Raw genomic sequence first — 23,783 nt, forward strand, 5'->3', positions numbered from 1 at the left:
AATAATAATAATAATAATAATAATAATAATAATAATAATAATAATAATAATAAATTAATACGCTGCTTTTTCTCCCAAGTTGGACACAAGATGGCTTACAACAGATGCTCAAAACCAGCTATAAGACCGTACATTTTTTTAAAAAAAATTGAAACACATTAATGGTAAACAATGTAAAACAATTACCTAGTAAACAATGTAAAATTCTTTTTAAAAAACTAAATTAAAAATATAAAAAGCATTAAAACTATTATTAAAAACATACTCAAGCAAACACTCCAGTAAGAAGCCTCCCTGGACGAAATTACAAATTAAAAACCTGCTTGAATAAAAAAAGTCTTTGCCTGCTGGTGAAAAGAAAGCAAAGAGGGGGCCAGCCTAGCCCTCCCCCAGCCCCGCAAAGGAAGAGTGCTCCAGAGAGTCGGAGCAGCCACTGAGAAGGTCCTCTCTTGTGTCCTCACCACCTGTGATGGTGCAGGACTTTGAGAAAGCCTTCGCCTAAAGATCTTATGGTTCTATCAGTTTCATCTGGGGAGATAACGTTTTTCAACAAGTCCGGACATAAGCCGTATAGGGCTTTATAGGTCATGACCAGCACTAGAGTTGAACTACAAAATCAGTTATGGCAGAGTGGCCTTGGTGGGGTTGTAGCAAAGGAAGGAAGGAAGGAAGGAAGGAAGCTTTCTGAACTCTGGTATCAAGAAGTACGTACAAAAGGGTTCAAAACAGATGGGCCAAAAGGATTGCAGCAGGATCTTGCTGGCATGAGTTTCCTTTCGAGGGTAACAGTGACAGCACATGCCGGGCCCAATCTAGTTCACCGCAACAGGCCTCAACCAGGCTACCAAAAAAGAACAGTTTTTACTGCCCCTTTTTGGCCTGGTTCTTTTGCGAAGATGTGGGTCTGGCACAGTTTCCCTCTGTATTCAGGGCATCTAAATCCTACATGCCAAATGCAGTTGGAAACCGCATCATTTGGCCTGTCCGTTTTGGGCCTAACTTGATGAATCACTGGCCTTTTTTCTCTGCCAGAATAAATTTGGATGATGAAAATTGAAATCTTATTTCTCTAATGGGATATTGTGGGAATGGAGGAGACATGAGGGTATTCAAAACTCAGATTACAAATGAGAGTGTTGATCAGGAATGCTGGGTAAAATAAGGGACCAGGCTCTTTGATGTTTGTGTAAAGGAGTGACAAGTAACATCTGCTGAAATTCCTTTATTTACACAAACATTAATGGACTGATCAATAGGAAAGTGACTACAATTTTATAGGAAAACATTAGTGCTCCTCCCCAGTTCAGATGGAAGGGGAAAAAAATCAACTTTTCTTTGCAGGATGTATCTACACTGTATGAAATAATGCAGTTAGACCCCACTTTAAGTACTGTAGGTCCATCCTAGGGAATCCTGGTATTTGTAGTTTTACAAGGTGTTTAGCCTTCTTTGCCAAAGAGTGCTTGTGTCCCACAAAAGTACAAATTCCATGATTCTGTGGGATAGAGCCATGGCAATTAAAGTGGAGACAACGTCCATTATTTCTACAGCACAGATGTGCCCTAAAAATATTTGGGGAGTCATTCCTTCCCTGACCATCAACTTGCATTTTTAAAAAATCTTCAAAAAAGCGATTTACCTGAATAAAAAAGAAGATTCCATTAAGGGTTACTGATTCCATTAGGGGTTACTGAATATTGATAAGCAAGAAGAAAAGAAGAACAGCAGATAAGGTTCAGAAAAGTGTCTAAGGGGCAAAACATATGAACCTAAAGGAGCGGCTTGCCACTGCCCCTATAAGTGCTGGATCAGGGCTGCAGCAATCACATGCTGCGGCCCCAATCCAGAGTTTTTCCAGCCCCAAAAGAAGCAAGAAAATGCCACTCCTTTTGGGAGTGAAAAGGGGGTACTTTTGCTGTGTGGCATCTGATCACTGTGTCAAAGGACAGCTGTAATGCCACCCACTGTGTGGTCAGGTGGTCAGCATGACAGCAGCTTGGGGGCTGGAGTCATTGTGTGCAGCATGCAGACCTTCTCGCTGGTCTGTTTAGCTTTGCTAGTCTGTTTAGCTGAGGATGGGGCAGCTAATCAATAGTTTATTCTTTTAGCCCATCTACTATGATCCTCTGGCCATCTCTGAAAAAAGCAGTTGCTAGTTTCCTTGTGAACAAAAATATCTCACATAGTTATGCACTCTGGTGATAATTTCATAATCATTTGATTGGAACAGAAACTGTAGCAGTGGTTCAAAATAAAGCTTAGCATCACAAAAACCTAGTGAAATACCACAAAGACCAAAATTTTCCATGTTTTCTCAGTAGTGACTGAGCCACACTCTCTCTTTTGGACCATGCTTCCACATAATGATACCCAAGTCTGCAGCCTTACACAAGAGTAACAAGCTGGCAGATCTGACAAAATAAGCTCCAACATATACATGCAATACAATGAATTTGTTGTTCTTCAAAGCAACCAGAGATACATCTTAATGTCCTGTTCACTGTAAAAGACCAGCATAGCTTTTCTTATGAAATGCAACCTCTGTCTCAATTGTAGTTTTTCATCTGTATTTTCCAATAATTTCCCCATTCATTTGAGAAAAGTGCAATTACCTGCCGTGTCACTATCATCAACTGATGTTTGTATTTTATTGATCATGAGCTTTACTCTGTGAGAAATAGCTGGTGTAGTCTGTTAAGAAGTGTGAAGTTAACAAACCTCCCTACCATCCTTTAGAGAGATGGCTTATATATGATTTGCTCTGGGCCATTTTCCATCTCTCATGTTGTACACTGATTGCAAAAGGATCTCTGGCAAAAATAGTATACTCTTTCAGTGCTCTTACAAGTTTTATAAAAATATACAGAAACATTGGAAATGCCAGAAATCCCAAGATAAAAAATGCTCGAAATCACAAGATAAATCCAAGGAATGGTTGTGAAATTAATTGGAGCATTTCCATGGTCTATTATTTACTTTTTAAAAAAAAATAAATACTTTAAATCAATGTCTGTCTGTTTGTTCATTTGTTTGAACAAACATAACGGCATCTCAGAAATCCAGGAATAATTCTTCCCCATTTAGATATCTTATGCTTTTTGCTTTTCAGGTTTGGGTTATATAGGCAGAGAATATTCCCTGTACAAAAAGGACATTTAAAAAAAAAACCTTCTTTATAATTTTGGAGAAAGCAATTGCATGTCAAGAACAACTTGATAAATCTGCTATCCTCCTATATCTCCAACTATTGGTGTATACAGCAAAGAAGCATAGACATGATACTGAAGAATTCCCAGTGATATGTTCTGGTAGAGCAAAATTTGACACTATTTTTTTTTGCATATATGATTTATGAAGATAGTAAGATATAGCCAAAGAGTGTTGAGAGACTCAAAGAACATCAGAGAAGGATATTGTGATATATTCTATCAAATATTGTCTTAGAAGTAGCTAACCAGTAATCTAGGACTATAATAACTAGGTTAGAGGACAATCTGAGCATACAGAAAGTTTACTAGGCATAATAATTTAAATGCCTATAATATTGGTAAGTGTTTTAAGGGCTTCATCCATTAGACCCTTCACCACCACCATTAATGAAGGAAAACATCCGCTTAGCCATTTATGTGTTCTGAATTTATTTAGCTCTTTTTAAATCAAAGACTATGTTTGAAATGTCAGCTAATGCCAAGGCTTATGATGAAATGAAATGAAATGAACTCAGAGTGGAGCTGCCAAAATACATTTAAAAAGAATGTGCTAATCTCACTAGAACAACTGCAACATCTCTCACTTTTATATAAAGCTTGGTCGTGTAGGAAGGGAAGAAAAAGTGATTGGAGAAATTTGGAACCTGATGATCAAAATGAACCAAGTGTCAAAGGTTGTGAGAAGAGAACAGCAGATACAATAGGAGTAAGAAGACAAAAATCAGACCTGGAGATAGTTAATAAAATGTGGAGGTAGTGAATAATGACACAGGTTTTTTTTTAATGCTGTTAGAGTTACATGATCAAGTATTCCATTTAAGAGGCTATAGTTTAAGACCTTCTTATATGAGTATTTCAAGATATTCTCCATCTTCATATATATATGTCATATATATTATGTAAGTAATACAAAATTGCTTATGCACATATAACATATGTCAACATATGCATTTGAGAAAGTAGACTTTAGTCTACAAAAGCTCATACTGTCAACTTCTTTCTTTCTGTTCATCTTAAATCATAGAATCATAGAGTTTGAAGAAACTGCAAGGGCCATCCAGCCTCTGCTTAAAGACCTCTAAAGAAGGAGACTCCACCACACTCTGAGGAAGTGTGTTCCACTGTCAAACAGCCCTTACTGTCAGGAAGTTCTTCCTAATGTTGAGGTGGAATCTCTTTTCCTGCAGCTTGCATCCATTGTTCCTGGTCCTAGTCTCTGGAGCAGCAGAAAAAAAGCTTGCTCCCTCCTCAATATGACATCCCTTCAAATATTTAAACAAGGCTATCATATCACCTCTTAACCTTCTTTTCTCTAGGCTAAACATCCCCAGCTCCCTAAGTCGTTCCTCATAGGGCAAGGTTTCCAGACCTTTCACCATTTTAGTTGTCCTCCTCTGGACACGCTCCAGTTTCTCAATGTCCTTTTTGAATTGTGGTGCCCAGAACTGGACACAATATTCTAGGTGGGGCCTGACCAGAGCAAAATACAGTGGCACTATTCCTTCTCTTGATCTAGACACTATACTTTTATTGATGCAGCCTAAAATTGCATTGGCCTTTTTAGCTGCCGCATTGCACTGTTCACTCATGTTCAACTTGTGGTCTACTTGGACTCAAAGTAGTTTTATTCATCCAGGTGTCCCCCATCCTATATCTGTGCATTTCATTTTTCAGCCCTAAGTGCAGTACCATACATTTCTCCGTGTTGTATTTCATTTTGTTAGCTTTGGCCCAGCTTTCTAGTCTATTCAGGTCATCTTGAATTTTGATCCTGTCCTCTGGGGTATTAGCTACTCCCCCTAGTTTGGTATCATCTGCAAATTTGATAAGTATGCCCCCAATTTTGTCCTCCAAGTCATTAAAGGTGCTACAAGATCTCTCTAGATATATCAATATATATATTTGAATATATATATATTGATGTTATTGAGATATGATATATATGTATAATACTGTATATATAAGGTGTGTGTAATATATACAAGTTCAAGATATATTAATGGCTTATATCCAGTTTTGTGGCTACAGCCATCTATTAGTGTAATCAAACTGACTTTCCCTCCATCCTGCAGCCCTCTGTGATGCTCACAATATCGCTGCAGCAGGGTTCTAGGTTCTGACAGCAGAAGCACCTCAATGGATTGCAGATCAAGAACTTTTGCTTGCAATTCTAAGGGCTAATTGTATATGTGCACTGTACTGTTGTGTTGAAGTGGCTGAAGAAACCAAGTAACTTGCAATCTATTTATTATTTTTTATGTTTCTCAAATTACTAATTAAGAGGAAAGTGCAAATCACATCTACCTTGCCAATTAGAAGGGTGCACCTGAAACTTTGTACATAGTCCCCCCCCCCCCGAAAGTTTTATATTAATTTCAAATGCAAGCCTGGATTGTCTTTATGCATCTGTGATGAAAGCTAAACTTTACATGGCTATAACACCAGGGAAGAAACAATACAGATTCCAAAGTAACATCTTTACATGCTTCAGATTTGATTTTTTTAGATAACACTTAGCATATATCCTGATTTTCTTGCCACTGCAGGAGGTAAAGTGGCTAATTTTCTTAATCCACATGGTTGCTTTTTAATTTCTGATGTTAACATGCAACCTTAAACATCAGAGTAGAGAGGAATCTAAGTTGGAGATATTAATATTTGTAAAAAAATGTTTCCAACAGAATATAATGCACTGGGAAAAATGAAAATATTGAGGAGAAGCTTTGCTATTTTTGAAGTTCCTGTACATGAACAAAAATAATTAGAGTAGTAATTTGTTTCAATAGAAATAAAGTACTGTAATATTTATAGTCTGTGCCAGAATTATAATGACTCTGGGGCTAGAAGTGAAGAGTCACAGCATGTTCCACATGTTTTTAACGCTGTTTCTCAAAGCTCTAGAGGCTATTAAATTTAATGAACCCATCTGCTATGCGAAAGAGGTCCAACATAATCAGTTTTCACAGTGCCATATAATACAGATGGTATGCCACAATCCTTGTACCCAGATAAGATTTTTTTTAATGGTCCTTTTTACACATGGGAGATTTCTCCCCTTTGTTTTAATAGTTTGAACATCTTTTCCTTTATTTTGCAAAAAGTGCCTATTGTGATATCTACCATAGCAAAGGTTAACTAATTAAAATAAATACTGCACTGGAATTACAGCCATCTACCCAACCAGCAGTTTTAACAACCAGCAGTTCATTCAGTGATGTAATCCCTGTAGCTAATATAATCGCTGAAACATTCCCTAATAGCAGAACTCCCAGGTCTAAGTCTAGGAGAAAAGTAAACATGCAGTCTAACAAATACAAAGGAGTTTGTTTAGAGTCAAATATTCTAGGTGACAACCTAGATATAAAAATTGAGATTATTCATTTTATTGCATTTGCTTAAAATATGTTACAAATCAGGGGAAATTGCACCATTAATTGGAACAATTAAAGTTACATCTTTCCATAAGTCTCTTCCTGTTCTCACATAGTGTCATTCTTTCTCAAGAACCATATGTGTTTCTATTGAGTTGCGCAGCTCAACCGTATTCCTAGTTAAATGGAATCCTTACACAGAATCCTTGTACTTAATAAGTATCCTTATACTGCCATTGATATGACATGTACATCCTTGCTATTATTACCATAAAGCAGCTGAGGATATGTCACTATGACTGTGTATATAACCTGTTTTAAAAAATGCACACTCACAGTACTGTTAATGATACACTGATCTCAAGTTAAGTCAAATAATGTCTGCACATGTCATCTGAGGGACTCATTACTTCCTGCCATTTGCTACACTGGGTCTTTTTGTCAAATTAGGGTGATTAGCAATTCCCCATCTGTAAATATTACACAAGAAGGCAATGGCTCAAAAATGATTAGCCACAATACCTAGAACTTTAAAGCTAGATTACATTTGGAAACTGTGGGTAAATGTGTGGGTAAAGGTATATACACACATCAAACACAACCACACACAATTTCCAAGAACCATCTAGCTTCATAAACAACTGGAGACTAAATGCTGCAGAGACCCCATCCACTCAACAGATATTCAGATAGCAGCCAGAATAAAGGGCCATGGACTTCAATTACATCTTTTATCCATAAACCTGGTCAAATGCAATGTTTCCTGCCATCCATAAACATGGAACACAGCCTCATATATGTGTACTTCTGCCATCCAGAGCAATTTGCCCCTCTCTTTTCTTCTAGTGTTAACCGTGGCTTCTCACTACATGTCCACTAGCATCAGTCATGAGAAACAGAGCAATTTTTCTTCACAAGCATAGCTTAGAAGCCTACTCATCTCCGTCACTGCTCTGCTGCATTTCTCAACATCAGCTCACAAGAATGTATAACAGATGAAATGTATGGAGGATCTCAACTTATAACGTGCCATCTTTATAATTATTATAAAGAAGGTAATTAATTAGGAGTAACTGAATAGAAAGTAATTATTTCATTGGATACCCTAATGCTATCTTTAATTTGGGGAATAATTTGCTCCATTGGAAGCTTGCAAAGAAAGTTCACAGGCCAGATCAAATATATAATGGAACTGGCTTGTAAGACATACTAAAGAAGTAAGTGCATTTTTTTAAAAAAAAAGAAAGTTCATTTGCTATGTAAGACCACAAGAAGAAGATAGTGCAACTAAACAAAATTGTATATTATATATAATCAAATAGGGAAAAACATTTTGCCACAGAATTATTGACAAGAGAACAAGTTATACAGCATTCATGCTAATATTTCTAAAATATTCTCCTAGCATTTTTATATGCAACACATAATGTTTAAAATGTAACATTTTGTTTGTGAACGTTGGAAAGTGGTGCGTATAACCATGGGCATACCAGGTCATGCATTGCTTCTTTCTCAAAAAGTCCAGTGTTCAGAAGGGTCCTCTACACAGAAACATTTGCAGAGTGAAAAATATAAGGAAAATCCCTAGATTTCATTTAAAATACTTGCTTCTGAAAAGGAATGATTATCATGTTGGGAAGAAATGATATCACAAAATTTGGTGTTTAATTAGGCGCCATTCACACTAGTATTTTTGCGATGAGTAGATCCGGGAGATTCAATGATGCAATAATTAATCAAAGTTCCCTAAACAACCCTTTCCAAGAAACCCTGGGATAGGCTAGCCTTGGGGAAGTCACACCATCTCAGTCAAATTATAATATAATAATATAATATCTCAGCAACATGTGTGTGAGAGCTTTAGTTTGCATCAACTTATAAGCAGAATCTGTTGTGGCTTTATTTCTTTGGGAAAGAGGAAAAAAATAACCCCTGACCCAGAGCCCCACTGATAGGTTTTTTTAAAAAATGTCAAGCAAATCATGCACACCTTTGTCATATTGATGAAATGAGCATTTAAAGGTACTGTCTACTGTGCACATGCAATAGCAAATATGTGCATAAGCTGTCAAATTTTATTTTTTAAAAATATACTGTCTAATGATGTTCCCAGGAGAATCCCCTCCCTGGCTTTGGTGAGCTCTGAGAATCAGACATAGGTACAAATAAAGGGACTAAATTACTGGCAGAAGAGAAAAAAAGCTGGGCTGTGCTTTAAAGAGACCACTTTCCAAAGCTCAGTAAGTTTGAATCCACTGCATTTCCAGAGCTGCTTTTTTCACTCCAACAACTGAATACCAAGAGAGAAAAACAATGGCACTTGGCTGGCAGAGAGAGAGCAAAGGGGTGGGCATGATATGCCCCCTATACATTAACCCCTCCCTCCTGGATGGCATGAATGGGATTGGTAGCAAGTTTTCATTGGCAGCACCCTGATAAAACTTGGTGTTTCTGAAAAGAAAAAGGGGGATTTGCACCAGCCCCCCTTAAATTCAGCTTGGGGAAAAATTATTATTATTATTATTATTATTATTATTATTATTAACCTTTATTTATGAACCGCTGTAAATTTACACAGCGCTGTATATGCAATCTTTTTAGTTAGACGGTTCCCTGCCCTCGGACTTACAATCTAAAATGGCGCAAGTGTGAACTACCCCCTTTAAACTGGGTTCTAATCTAGTTTATAACATAGTGTGAATGGCCCCTTAGTTTGATTTTGTGAGAAACACAAAAAAGGGAAACAAAATAACCTTCCTTATTCACTGCATATATACGGGGCTCAGAAACATATTTTCTTCTCTCATCCTATAAATGTTACTTACTGAAAAGTGCATTCACAATGATTACTAATATTTACCTGATGCATCATGAAAGATCATTTTAAACTAAGAGTGAAATACTGTAATGGCTTCTCAGTCCAGCAACCCATAATGTGCTCTGGAAATAAGAGACCCTGGGCAGCTCTTACTGTGCTAAAAATGCTAATTACAGCCACTTATGATAATAGCACAATTAACACAGTGCCATCTTTGGGAATATTATCAAGCAGAAAGAGAGTACAATTTTTTTTTACTTCTTCCTAGAAACTATCAGGCACAACTCTTTCACATATAATTTTAAAGAATGGTGAATTGATTTAATGTTATAAAATCTCTGTCTAATTTTTTTCTTTAAAAAAAATCCAAACTTTGAAGCTTTGGAAATGTAGAACATTAATAAGATACAAGTTCTATGAGTTTAAGTAGGAGACTCCACCATTCTCTGAAGCAGCACATTCCCATTTTCAAACAGCTCCTACCATTAGGAAGTTTTTCATAATGTTTTGGTTAAATTCATTTCTTGTAGCATGGTAAAATGATGCCACAAAATGACAAAACTTGTTCAAGCTGTTCAACAGTAGAATACTCTGCTTCAGAGAGTGGTGGAGTCTCCTTCTTTCAAACACAGGCAGGATGGCCATCTGCCAGAGTGCTTTGATTGTCTCTTCCTGCATGGCAGGAGTTTGGATTGGATGGCCCTTTTGGTCTCTTTATGATTCTATTATTCTATTATCTGCATGCCACTTCCAGTCATTCATGAGTTAAATGAAGAATTTGTGGAGGCTTCCTGACGTGATACCTTTCACACTAAAAATTGTAACCTTATGCTCCCTGAATTTCTCCTTTCATTGAAACTAATCTCTACAATTCAGCTTTTGCAAATTGTGAAGTATTCTGTTTGAAAGCATCCTGAAACTGTGTTAGAGATAATTTGTTTCTACTTATTTCAAGGTGGAGCAAACTGGAATGTTGGTCATGATACTGTGATTTTGAATTTGCAGACACAAATGTCCATGTGCCCGGGCCATTTTCTTAATTTTCTATCACAGCATCTTCAAATGGAGCACTATTCTTGCATGAACTTTAAAAAAGAAAATTTAATACACATATCTTAAATTCATATCTGAAATTTCAGGCCCATACACAGATCTTCACAAGAAGGAAGGTGAAGAAGTTACTTCTGGAAGAAGTCTTGGGTAAGAGGTTGCTATTTTCTTCTCCTAATCTATATTTTATTTCCCTTTTTAAAACGAGCTGAAGGAAAAAAAATACCCCAACAGGGAACCAAGTAAGCCTTTTCTACTCTAGCCGGATGCTTCTTCTTTTTTAAAAAGTGGATGGATGAAATTTTTCCAGACTTTCCTTTATCTAACACTAGTTTTGGTTTCTATTTCTCCCCTTATTAAAAAAAAATGACACCTAACATATAACTGAAGAAGTAACAGCAAAGGTGCAGATAAGCTGTATTAGAAGAGTAACAGATGAAGGAAAATATAATGGAATCCTAGAAATTTCTAGCATAAGCCTTCATGAAGTATTGTGATGAGGTGCATTGTAGTTCACCAAAGCTTATGCTAGATATTTCTTTTTCCCAGGAAGTCACAAAGGTGCTATTGGATTCTTTTACAACTTTTAATGCTGAAATAGATCAACATTACTATCTCTCTGAATACTGCAAATGATAATAGGGGGAAAGGGAAATGAGAGAAGAACAGATCAAAGGGAAGGAATGGGGTTTTGTGGAGAAGTGAAGGTCTGAGGGCAAGTTGGGCATGAGCAAGGGGCTGAGAAGGGGGGGCTAACACAGGTGGGAGAAATAATGTAAACCATAGTTAAAAATGCCCCAAGGGGGGGAAGTGGCCAAAAGTCTTTTTTTCTTCTTCAAAAGTTAAGTAGCATATGCAACTATTTAAGGCTTTCAGGGGAGGCAAATAAAAAAAATAGCCAGTCCAAAAAATAGTCTCACTGAAGGGAAGATGCAACCCCAGGACCACACTATGTACATCCCAGTTTAAGAGAAAGTGCTATGAAAGAGAACAGGAATTATGAATCAGCAGGTAGTCATGAAACCATTACTGAACAAATCTGTCCTAGAAATGTTATGGATAGATACCTTCTTTTTTCTCTAGCACTAGGGCCCGAGACAGATAGGCCGAAAGGGGTGTGGCAGCGACAATACTAGGGTTAGGGACCGCTCACCAACCGCACAGTCCCTAACCCTAGTATGTGCGGGTGGTGTTCTGATGGCAGCCTCCTGTCCATACGGGAGCCACCATCTTTACATAAGTGATGCACAGCGGCCGCACATTTCTGCATGCACTCATGATGTCCGCCTGGTGGCTAAAAAAGTACCCAGTTTTTCCAGGTTCTTTTTATTCCGGAGGGATGCCGCACAGTTTGGCAGTTGCAGTGTGCCTTGGAAGGAGATAGGCCGCTGGTTTTGGAGCAGTCTGTCCTGGACCTAGGATTCCTGGATACATTTGGCATTAACAAAGAACATTATGGACCAGCAGAAAAAGACCACCATACATGGCCTTATTGTATGGATTAGTCTGTAACAGAAGGGGAAAATACCAAAGGCAGAAGTGAGAATCCACTTAGAGAAACCAATAAGACATGGGTGCAAATAATGCATCCCTCCAAATATTACTGGATTACAAGTCCCTGTATTACTTACCATTGACAATGTCAGTGGTTCTCAGCCCTTGGTCCTCCAATTAATTTGGACTTCAGCTCCCAGAAGCACCATTCAATTTGACCAATAGCCAGCAATTATGGGAGCTAAAGTTCACAACACCTGAAGGACAAAAGATTGGGAACCACTATCATAACCTGGGTTGATGGGACATGCAATACAACAATACATATTGTTGGGTCATTAAATTTCTATTTCTGCTGGAATAATTCTAAATATGAGTTTCTTTGACTACACACTTATGCATGGGCCATATTTCTGATGAGAATTGTAGAGAATTCCAAATATTGTACAACCACTGATGTAATACCTTTCACAGAGCACCTGTGATTTTTTTAGATGATATCCATTACATTTTGCTAAATCTAATGGTAGAATGTATTACATTGGTTTGGAAATGCTCCCCCCCCTCTGTATTTGTTTGTTGATGAGCATAAGACAGCAAAATTTTAAATGTTGTTTGGCAAAGGAAGTGCTGTAAGTATACATATTAATTTAAATGCAAAGCATCACTTTGCAGATTGTTTCATTCAGAAATAAAAGATGTGGAAGAGAGCTGGTTAAAGACTGATTCTACCAGCAGTTGAATTGATAGTTACCAATACTAAGTTCACAGTGTTCTAGCTGGCCTTCTATGGACATGATAGGCAAGATCTAGGACAAGTGATATGCAACAGTCAGTTCACATAACTAACCATCCATCTCTAAGAGACAACATAACCACCTCCAAGCCTTACGTCAAGTGAGAATGAGGGATGCAATCAAAAGAAAATAATCAGCTCTTTTCCTGCTTCAGACAAAATTTCAGGTAGTAAGCATTTATTGATGCCCACAGCCAATGTTGCAACGAAAGACAGATGAGGAATGAGCTCATCATAATTCCAATGCTACTTGAAGAAAATAGTTTTAGAGGCAGCTGAAGAATATATGAAAAATGTTACTGCAATAGTAGATGCTGCTTACATTACAAAAGAAAAGAGACTTGCACAAAGTTCAGACAATATATAATGAAACTATCATATATTTGTAGAACTGCAAGGTCGTTCTCGCACCCCCTATACTGCAGTATTTCAGTTTGGCAGAGAGAAACTTCCACCATTAGAAGTTTCAAACAAGAAATGCATCAAACAAATATTAACTATACCTATAGACAAGTCATACACACACACACACACACACACACACGCAATAGCCATGTTGACCATATGACAAAGTCTGAACTCTACATTATAGTAATGCTCTTATTAGACAACCAAAAAGGCATACAAATGTCTGTGAAAGAATCTTTTTTTTTAAAACCCCTTCCAGTGTAGAACTGTTTAAATAATCTGGACACATGATCCTGGAGTTCCTTTCAAGCAGGAACACATCAGAAATGCAAAGCAAATACAAAACACAAGATTTCCAGTCAGGAAATCTGAATTATAATAAGGAACTAGAAGTTGTCACTTATTATCTCTTCTGTTTCTAGGAGATAGAATCTAAAAAGAGAAAGATTTCCAGACGAAAGTCACAATATTTTAATTCCACAGTTTAACCCCCATTAAAACTAAGAAGCATATTGAAATCTATAGAATGTTATAGATTTGTCACATGACAGTTTAACAGTCTAAATTTGTTCAGGCAATTGGTCACAGTAAATAAAGGGTTTCCTGTAAAACAGAACATTATGGCCACAATTAAACTTCATGAACACATGAATTTGAACTTGGATTTTGAAGCAGAAAGGGATTTAAAAACCATGTGTTTTTGCGAGCAAAGGCAGGTTACAGACTGCCAGAAAGTACGCGACAAGCGCGTACTAGGGTTAGGAAGGGGCGGTGCTTCCGCACCCCCCTAACCCTAGTACGCACTCCGCACACACAAAATGGCGACAGCCGTTCCACACGGCCACCGCCATCTTGATGTAGCGGATGCGCTGCGTCCCCACGTCGCACCCCGGAAATGACGCCACGAGCACGCAACTAGCGCCTCGCGGTGTCTCTTCTGGGGTGCGAGAAGGAGTGCAATTTCCACGCTCCTTCTCTGCGGAGTCCGGGAGCCACGCGGTTTAAAGGCTGCAGCTCCCGGACGCTGCAAGCGGAGGCGGAGCCAGACCGCCACTTTTCGGCAGTCTGTAACCCGCCCATGAGACTAAATTAATCTCAGTTTAAACTAATCTCCATTTGAACCAATGTAGAATTATTTAGAAATGTAGTTTTCAAAGGTAAAGTCTACACAGCATGATAATGGTCTACTACTCACCATAAAAATGTAAACACAAAATGAACGCAAAATAAAAATGTTGTATTGTCACTGAAAAACGAAACAGGTTCTAATGTTTTCTACCAATCATGCTCAAGAATATAGAAACATGAAAAGGAGAAAGGATATCTATTCAACATGAAAGGCATCTCCCTTTTAAAAGATTATTCCTATATTCTTAAATACATCTTGACATATGAAAAACTCCCAAGGCATTCTTGCAAGGTTTCCTGCTGGAATCCTCACCATACCAGCTTTTGTTTAATATCTATCTGCATTCAGAACTCACCTTGATTTTTTTTTTTGTGATTTAACCAGAGGTGACTTATCCCATAACAATCTAAATTTGGATTAGAACTCTCCACTAGATTAGAGCTCTCTACTAGAGTTGATATTTGCCACTTTTATGAAAACAATATGCAGTATTAAATTAAGTGCATGTAGATAAAACACAGAGATTAGAAGCTATTGACAGACACACCATTTTCTTGTCAGTCACTGAAATAGAATCTCATCATTTGGCCTACTGGTATTGCTTATGCTTGTATAAGTCTTACTTGAAGGATTCAATTTATGCTCACTCCATATATTCATACTTCATGTGCTTGTTAAGCAAAATGGTGCTTTACTCCATGAGCAATAAGACATGAAACCTTACATTCTCTCTGCAAATGAAAGACTTGCCATTAACTGCTGCAACTCAACTTAGTTAATTCATTCTATCTAAACTGAACTTCATCTAGCAGTGCAGTCCAATCTCTGCCCAAGAAAGGAGAGGGTCAGTGTACTCCACATAATATTAAATGCAAGATGAGTCTGGCACCAAATTCTTTTTGGCAATTTTGCAAAAACAAACAAACAAATAATAATAATAATAAAATCAAAACAACAACAACCAAAAAAACACCAATTGTATGAACAATTGTCTCTTGCACACTTACAGTGCTGTCAACATAGGCTTCAGTCCATACCACATCATGCTCTTGATCAATCACTTTGGGTCTGCTAAGCACATGGAGGTATTCCATAACGTTTTCCTGTACATCAGCTAGAGTTGAGATCTGAGTGAAAAACCCTGTAGACATTTTGAGAGAGACAGAAAGTGAGGTACATGATAATAATAATTATATTCATACTGTCGTCTTTTTGTGCTCAAGGAATGGTAACGGTGGAGGGGGGGAGTGGGGAGAGAAGGAGAAAAAAATCCAAAGAAGAAGGCTTGTCAAGCATTAATTTGTGGAAGCACAAGTCTGTGAAATGATATGTCAGTCCTGAAAGGTTCCATTCCTCAGAGTGTTATACACCACTGAACAGCCTCCCCTATATATATATATATATATATATATATATATGTTTTGTTCCAAGTCAATTTTTCAGTTTCAGGACAAAGTAAAACTAGAGGGAGTTTATCCTTAAGAATAAATGCTTCATAAAGATAGAGCACTATTAACTTTTTTCTCTAGCATCACAAAGGCAAATTTGTTGTACTGTAAAATTTCTAATTCAATCAGATTTGAATTCTATTAGTTGTAAAATTGAATACCTAGTTTTTTCTATCAGATCACATTACAGTGGCCTGATATTGTGTTACAAAGCAGTCCATGGTTATTCACATCAAAGAAAATAATTTACAGAGGCAGAAAGGATCTTCAAGAAATCTTTAGTACTCTAAATGTTCTGTAGACTACATCATTGGGCTTAGCAGTCCTCAGTAATATCTTTTAAAGATTTGCTCTTCAAATTGGCAGACTTCTTGTGGATAGTTTGGATGTCCAGAACTGGGCCAAGACATTATGTTGCCTTATTGATTTACTTAAAATATTTCTATTCTCCCCTATATAGTAAGGTCTCTGAGCAGCTTATGATACAATCATTCTAGACAATTTAAAATTAAAGTAGTAACTATTTGAAACAATTAAAAATTAAACATTCTAAAAACACATTAAGCAATCCAATCTAAAGTTAAAAAAAAATCTAAAACCATGCATGTATACAGATTTGGATTGTCAGGTCTCAAAGGCTCCTTAAAAACCTAGGCTTTTAAGTTGGCAGCAGAATGAAAGGAAGGTTGGCACCAACAGGGATCCCAAGGGGAGGACAATCCACAACAAAGCCCCCCCTCCCCATGATGAAGACCCTCTCCCATGTCCTCAAACAAGGGATATCTCCCACTGATGGGATGCAGAGGAAGACACTTCTAGCAGATCTCAATACTTTGCTAAAAGACAAGATGGTGACCCCTAGCCAGAAGCTGAGTAGCTGGCTGTTGACTTTTGTTTCAAAAAGGACAATGAGATAGCATCCTCCATTGTGCTAGGCTCATTTAGGGAGGCTGGGCAAGCTGTATGACATAGAAATATTTATCTTCTAGGAGAACAGAACCGAATTTCTTAAGAAACACGCAAATGGGCGTCCCTGCTCCCCCAGGGTATTTGTTGTTGGAAGTGGTTGCCACAGTCTGTCTAGTGGTTGGACAAGATGTGTATCCTTCAGGTTAAATCACTAACCAAGACACATGATGAATGAGCTCTTCTTTCAAGATGGTATGTAACTGTTGGTATATTGCAGATGAATACATATGTATATATGTATATACACACTTAACTCATTACATGTATAATCAGGACAGTAGGATTGCTGGTATAACTCACCTAAAAATGTTTGGCATACTGCCTTTAGAAGCTATATGCATATAAACTGCAAAGCTGGGCATAGGGTGCTTTCATGATTGGAGGTGTGTTTTCCCTGTATATAGGATTTTTCAGATATTATGCTATCAGTGTGTTGATATGTGAGGAAGCATATACAATCTTACTTCTTCTCTCTGTATGCATTGTGCATTTAGAAAAACACTGGGATAATGCTAGTGATTCTTAATTTTCTTGGCAAAGGCTAGGGTATCATGCACCTTTTATAAGTGGAACAAAATATTCCATACTGGAAACATTTAAGTATGAAAGCAGAGTGACAAAAAATCCTATTCAAAAATGGGTGGCTCCCATTTCAGTGAAACACTGAACCCAACACAGATTTTTGGATAGGTTTGAAGGAATTGTTCAAGTTGCTGAACCTCTTTTGGGAACTTCTGAACTGTGGATTCACTACCCCACTGACATTGTGACCTAGTAGCCTCAACGAATTCTAGATAGGTGTCTTTGGAAAATGTGAACATCACACTAGCCTCATGACTAGGTTTTCCCCTATGGAATGGAATGGTTCCAGTTCATTCCAATGAAGAATATAACATTATGGACATTACTGCAGGTAGTATAAGTGCAAATCCTAACTGGGTTCATCCCTGCACAATGAAGCAATAAATAAAATAAAATACTGCTCCTGCTGGAAGATTTTTCTCAGATAGTTTTTGAACATTGCTGTAAAATGTAGAAAACTGAAAAAGTATACTGAAAAAATGTAATGATTTAGGCTGCAGAGCAAAATAAAAGCAGTAACATTAATTTGATTATTTCCATCTTTGTGATTAATCAGCCTATTCATTTCTGGGTAAATCTACAGTGCTATATAAATAAATAAATAAATAAATAATTCTGGTAACTGTGTATGTGTGGTTAGCTTTACAAAAGGGGGGGAGAAGTAACTAGTTCTGCACTGGGAAAGTTTTCATGAAATTCAGAAAACATGACCATCCTCCCCACTTCAGAAACAAAATCCTGCTTCGTGTTTCTGTCCCATATTCTGTCTCATGAAGGATGTTGTCAAATCCTCAACAGGCTGTCTCACTATACTGAGACCTTGGAGACCTATCTTGACCAAAGTCTAGGTAAATTCTAAATTTTCCCAAGCAAACAGACTTTAGTATTGCCTGAATGCTAACTGCATGTTGCAAAGAATAAGACATGGCTGTTTTTACTGAGGAAAAATAACTTTAGGATTTAAAGTAGAAAAATGCCCACTCAGGTTCCGCCCCCCCCCCCCCCCCCTCAGCCCCTTTTCTTAATGAACTTTCCCCCTTGCAAGATTCCAAAGGTGTCTTCCTCTTTCCAAACACATATTTGAAATGCTGAACAAGACATCTGGATGTCTGGACTGGGATATGGCAGATAACAGCCAGTTCAGTTTCTCCCTTTCCTCGGAGCAGGGTGAGGGAACGGCCATGCTGGGTAGGGATGCCGAAGAAGCTTGCTTGCTTTACATTTTGAAAGCAACGGGTGAACTGAACAGCAGTTATCCCTGAGCACTGGCACTTCTCAGAAATTTGCAATGTGTTTCTCCATTTTAAAAAAAATGGAAATTTATGTTGATGCAAATAACATTGAGGAAACTGCTTCCCAAAATGTGGTTATATTAGGAAAAAGTGCATGTAATAAGAAAAAAAGAATACAAATGTGAAGATGTTCTTGCAAAATGTCAAACTGACAAAAATGAACCACAATGAACATGAGAAAGGGAAAATGAGAAGGTGAAAGTAACCAGCATTAACACAATTGTACACCCTAGTGCTAAGTCAATGTCTGGAGACAGTGAGGGGCTGGATGCTTAATCTACAGAAGATGGAATTCAGAATGATAGCCATGTTAGTATGGAATGTCAGTACGCAAAAAGAATCTTGCAGCACCTTTGAGGCTGAGTGAAAGAAGGTATAGCATAAGCTTTTGTTGATTTAGTCTACTTCCTCAGTAAAGGAAAGCAGGCAGACAGGCAGGCAGGCATCAAAGATTGTACAAGATCCCTTTCAATAAATGAGATGGAGTTACTGTTTGTGGCTGGTTCATTAAACATATCGTAAAAGTGAGGAATCATAGTTAGGCTGTATTTGTTCATTCATTTTTGCCAGTGGATGCAGAAGTAGCATCAGTAACCCATGGATAAGAAATATATTGCCCTTCGGATGTTACTATGCCATATAGGCTGGTGGGAGTTGAATGTTCTCCTCTCTGTTATAACCTCTGATCTTGATTTCTCCAGTGCACTGTATATGGGACAACTTTTGAAAATAGGCCAGAAACTGGTACACTACAAGGTGAGTCTCCCTTATCTGGTATTTTAAAATCTAATATTGTTCACATGACACCTTTGCTTTCTGATGGTTCAGTGTAGACAAACTTCATTTCATGCACACAATTATTCCAAAATATTATATGTAAAAATATATTCAGGCTATGTGAATAAGATTTATATGAAACATAAATAAATTTCATGTTTAGACTTGGGTCCCATATCTAAGCTATCTCCTTATGTATATGCAAATATTCCAAAAACCAAAAAATAAAAAAATCTCTAAAACACTTCTAGTCCCAAGCATTTCGGGTTAAAAAGACTCAAACTGTACTTCTTATTTTCAATTAATGTCAATTAATTTTACCTTCTTTTCTAAATAAATATGGTAGTTATGTAAATAAGGAAGAAAATAAATAATACCTAGCTACCTATATGCACCTATATACACATGGAAGAGACAGTGAGAAACAGAAGGTAATCTGTAAGGAGAAAAATATATTTGCCATCTACTTTCCATTTCAATGTTGTCAATACACCATTTGACAAATTCATAGATACTGATTTTTTAAATGTATCTGCATATACTATATGTGTCATTCTAACCTTAAAAGTAATGCATGGAGCTTTCTCTGCACGATTCTGTAATTTAGGATACTATGGCTGTATGGCTATGAGTGTAGGTAGGAATTTTTATTCCTCAGTTATGCATTAGTGCTATATCTAACAATCATATAATCAATAATTACTTGGCAGAACCAACTGCCTCTACTCATTGTTTTGTTCCTTCCCAGAACCAACTAGGGTGCTGATGAATTTCCTCAACCTCTTTTCTCAGTGTTAATGTGAAAGGTTAGGCACATAGTGGGTAACTAATAAATGAGTAAACTATCATTAAAGAAAAAAGAGCAATCAAATTACCATCATGGAGTAGACTATTTTCTTAAAGTCTTAGGACCGAAACAGACTGGTGTGAAGCCGCCCCACCTGAAGATGGATTGGGGCCATGGCAGCCACACGCTACAGCCCCAATCCACTGCAGCACCAGCCAAAAAAGAAGCAGTTTTCAACCGCTCCTTCTTTGATTGTGAAAAAGCCATCTATAGTTGCATTTTGCAGCCTTGCAGTGGCTTCCCAGTGTGTTGGGGGCTTGCAGGGTGTAACGATCACACCCCCAAGACAATCAGAAGCCGGCTGATGTGCAGCTGCTCTAGGAACCTTTAGGCATCATGGCGGCATGTGATATGTGCACACTACATCCCCAAGCTGGCTGCAGTGTTGGTTTGTACCAGCCTTACTTTGGCTCTTTTGTTTGTGGCAAACTCAAACATTAAAGTCCACCTTTATTTTTACAGTTGGCAAACTTTTAGTTATAATTGATTGTTGAAAAAGCAGTGGCTCTTAAAAACTAGATGTCTAAACCTTTGGAAAACTTTATTTGTTTATCAGAAGATCCAGCTAATATCTGCAGTTTCTTCATCCTTTGGGTTCATTGTCCTACAATGTATTAGGATGATCTCTGTAAATTTCCATAAGCTACTCTGCAGCAGCTTGGCTGTTTTAATATATTCAAAATGGGTTGTCGCTTTGCCTCATTAGGCCCATCATCTCTCAAGATGCGGCCAACTTATGTAAGAGATATCCATGCTGGAGTCTGAGCAGGAGATAGGAGAGGCTGACATGCAGTGTGGTGTGAATTTCCACAGTGATCTAGTTCCAGAGAAAGAACTTCATTACCCACATTTCAGTCAGCTGGAAATCTTTCAAACACCCTTCAGCTCTTCTGTGCTTCCAAGGGGAAAATCACCACAAGGAAAATTGATTTTAGGGTCAGTGACCTTTTTGACAGCTACACACTTTGGCTTACCCAACCATGGAAGAATTAAATTGCAGTGCAGTACTTAGAGATTCTGCAAATCAGCACTGCAAGGTCTTGCTCCTCTCTTGCAGCTATTATCTCTCATTCCCCTTGCCCTGCCAAAAAAAGTGGAGTGAAAATCCCCACCTGGCTATGTTGTTGCTGATGAGGGCAAATTCTTTTAAGGCTATTGTTCCATAAGTGAAAACACCATGGTGTTGAGAAAAAGGCTGTTTATCATAGTTATGTCACTCCATGAATGAACTAAACTTGTGCTGGTGATCATGCTGTGTAATTCATAGGAATAATTTCAGTTGATATGCCATGCAATACCAAAAGCATTCATAAAGTCCTTCTAGGAATGTGAAATTGTGCAAAAACTGAGCTGCTCAGTGTCAAAGCTCATTCCAACTCATCTCAGTATCAAGTGATGAGGTTTGTTTTTAATACACAAAAATTCATTTTTAATGAAATGAATATACTAATCAGGAACATTTTTAAAATGTATACATTTCCCCAATGATTGAAGCATGTCAGTGTGTATTGTTTATACATTTTTGAAATGTATAAACATTTTTATTTATTGCACAAATTGTCCTGCCATCTTAGAGGTGCACAGACATCTACAATCCACAGAACATATTCAGGACTGTATTCGGTTCTGGGATGTAGAAATTATATAAATTGTGCTTAAAGGTGAACTGGAATGAACTTCACATTCATGAATACTATACTTCCATTCACATTCTTGCCACTGCAATTCTTTACCTATATCTTCATTTAACTGGCTCCACTGGCTTCAAAGAATTCTTCTCTGGCCCCACTTATGTAATTTATGTAAAACCTCCATTTAATTGTTAATCGAATTCTGTGAGATGGGGAAAAGCCACAAATAATGACCACAACTCCTTCTGCTATTGCAGGAAGTTGCTGACAGCCACCATGGAACTGCTTAAAAGTACATCCCAGTATCGACAAAAATATGGGCCCTGACAATAAGATTCCCAGGAGACACCATGTTGTGAAAACAACAACAGCTTGGACTAAATTGCTGGGTCTGAAGAATAATTATTGGGAAAGTTACTTAGCAATTCTATAACTACTGCCAGTTGCCTCCTATGATCAGGGCTTTCAGCATGTAGAAGCTTAAAAAAGAAGTGATAGGCATACTGTACCATTAGGATAACAAGAAGATTATCTCCAACAATCACCCCCTTCTAGAGGGTGAGAGAGAAAGAGGGAGGGAGGAGAGATGGTGCAGAGCCATATAGGCCATTTGGGCTTGGCAACTAACAAAAATCTTTATTTTTCCATTACTGGAGACCAGGTTAGCATATCCATAATTAAGAACCAAGGAAGAAAAGTACCTGTACATTTTCCAAATGGCTGTGCTTAGATCTTCATGAAGTATGGGTAATGTACTGTCTGAAATGCTAACACACATTATTGTTTACTAAACTGTCTTCTAAAATCTTGCTTCAAAAGGATTCTTATACACTGACTAAGACTAAATCCTAGTGCAATATTAGCTGATTAAGACAGTCATTAAATGGAATAATTTTCATCAGATGGGCACAGACAGTGGTTAAAACAATAGTCCATGACTAAATGGATGTATTTCAAGTGAATCATTAGAATGTCATGTGGTGTACACACACGCAAAAGTGAGAAAACTTCAATTCATAACACAATGACAGATACAACTGTAGCTTAACTAGAGATTTTAGCATTATGTTGCATTATGTTTTTAGGGGTTTGCATTGCCCACTATCAACCTGATATGTCTGTATACAGCATGAAACAAAGATGCTTCCCTATGCATCCTGATAAAGAGTTCTACACATCACAGAAACCTTCTACTTCCAACATAAATGGCTCCATATCTTCAAGTCAAATTAGGCACAACATGGGAAATCCAGGATCAAGGATTTCCCACCTTTTTTTTTTTTTAATAGCAAGGAGAACCCCTGAAGAATTTTTTAAGATTGACAAGTAGTATTGGGGAAAGAGGCCATTGAACATTATCTTGATGTGTCTTTCCCCCAAGCCAAATCTTATCCTCCCATTCAAATGTTATTTTCTCTTTGCGGACAACCATACACATAGCTCGCTTCTGAAAGCAGATGAGTGGCACAAAACAACACTTGACAACAACCCAATTGTGGAATATGTGGCTTGTTATCAACTTCGTCTGATACGCCAGATGTGTACTTTCCAGGAGCTGGGGGAACTGGAAACTGTGGTACATATGCTGGTAACCTCACGACTTGACTTCTGTAATGTACTCTACATGCAATTACCCTTGTGACTAGTCCAGAAACTTCAACTAGTTCAAAATATGTCGGCCAAGTTAGTCACAGGGAAAGCTAGAGGTGACCATATAACACCAATTTTAAAATCTCTTCACTGGCTGCCCATTAGTTTCCAGGCATGGTACAAGGTGTTGGTGATGCTCTTTAAAGACCTTCATTGCCTGGGTTCAGCCTACTTGCAGGATTGCCTTCTTCCCTAATCCATCCCATGCACTAAGGTCCTCTGGGGGAAAAAATACCGCAGCCACCAAAGACTAGGCTGGCTGTGGTTAACCATCTGCCACTCTCAAATTATGGAATGGCTTGTCAGAAGAGA

The 23,783-nt window shown here is 37.8% G+C and overlaps 1 protein-coding gene across 2 annotated transcripts in view; it reads right to left on the reverse strand.

The window, feature by feature from the left end:
• The window catches only part of CACNA2D3 (calcium voltage-gated channel auxiliary subunit alpha2delta 3), a 726,617-nt gene that overhangs the window by 226,457 nt on the left and 476,377 nt on the right, over positions 1 to 23,783 (reverse strand). For both annotated transcript variants that reach the window (XM_042453686.1, XM_042453685.1), the window contains one exon: positions 15,283 to 15,416. In XM_042453686.1, the coding sequence (XP_042309620.1) occupies positions 15,283 to 15,416 (134 nt within the window). The remainder of the gene's footprint in view (positions 1 to 15,282; positions 15,417 to 23,783) is intronic.

The sequence above is a fragment of the Sceloporus undulatus genome, chromosome 2, assembly GCF_019175285.1.
Source record: "Sceloporus undulatus isolate JIND9_A2432 ecotype Alabama chromosome 2, SceUnd_v1.1, whole genome shotgun sequence".
NCBI lineage: Eukaryota > Metazoa > Chordata > Lepidosauria > Squamata > Phrynosomatidae > Sceloporus > Sceloporus undulatus.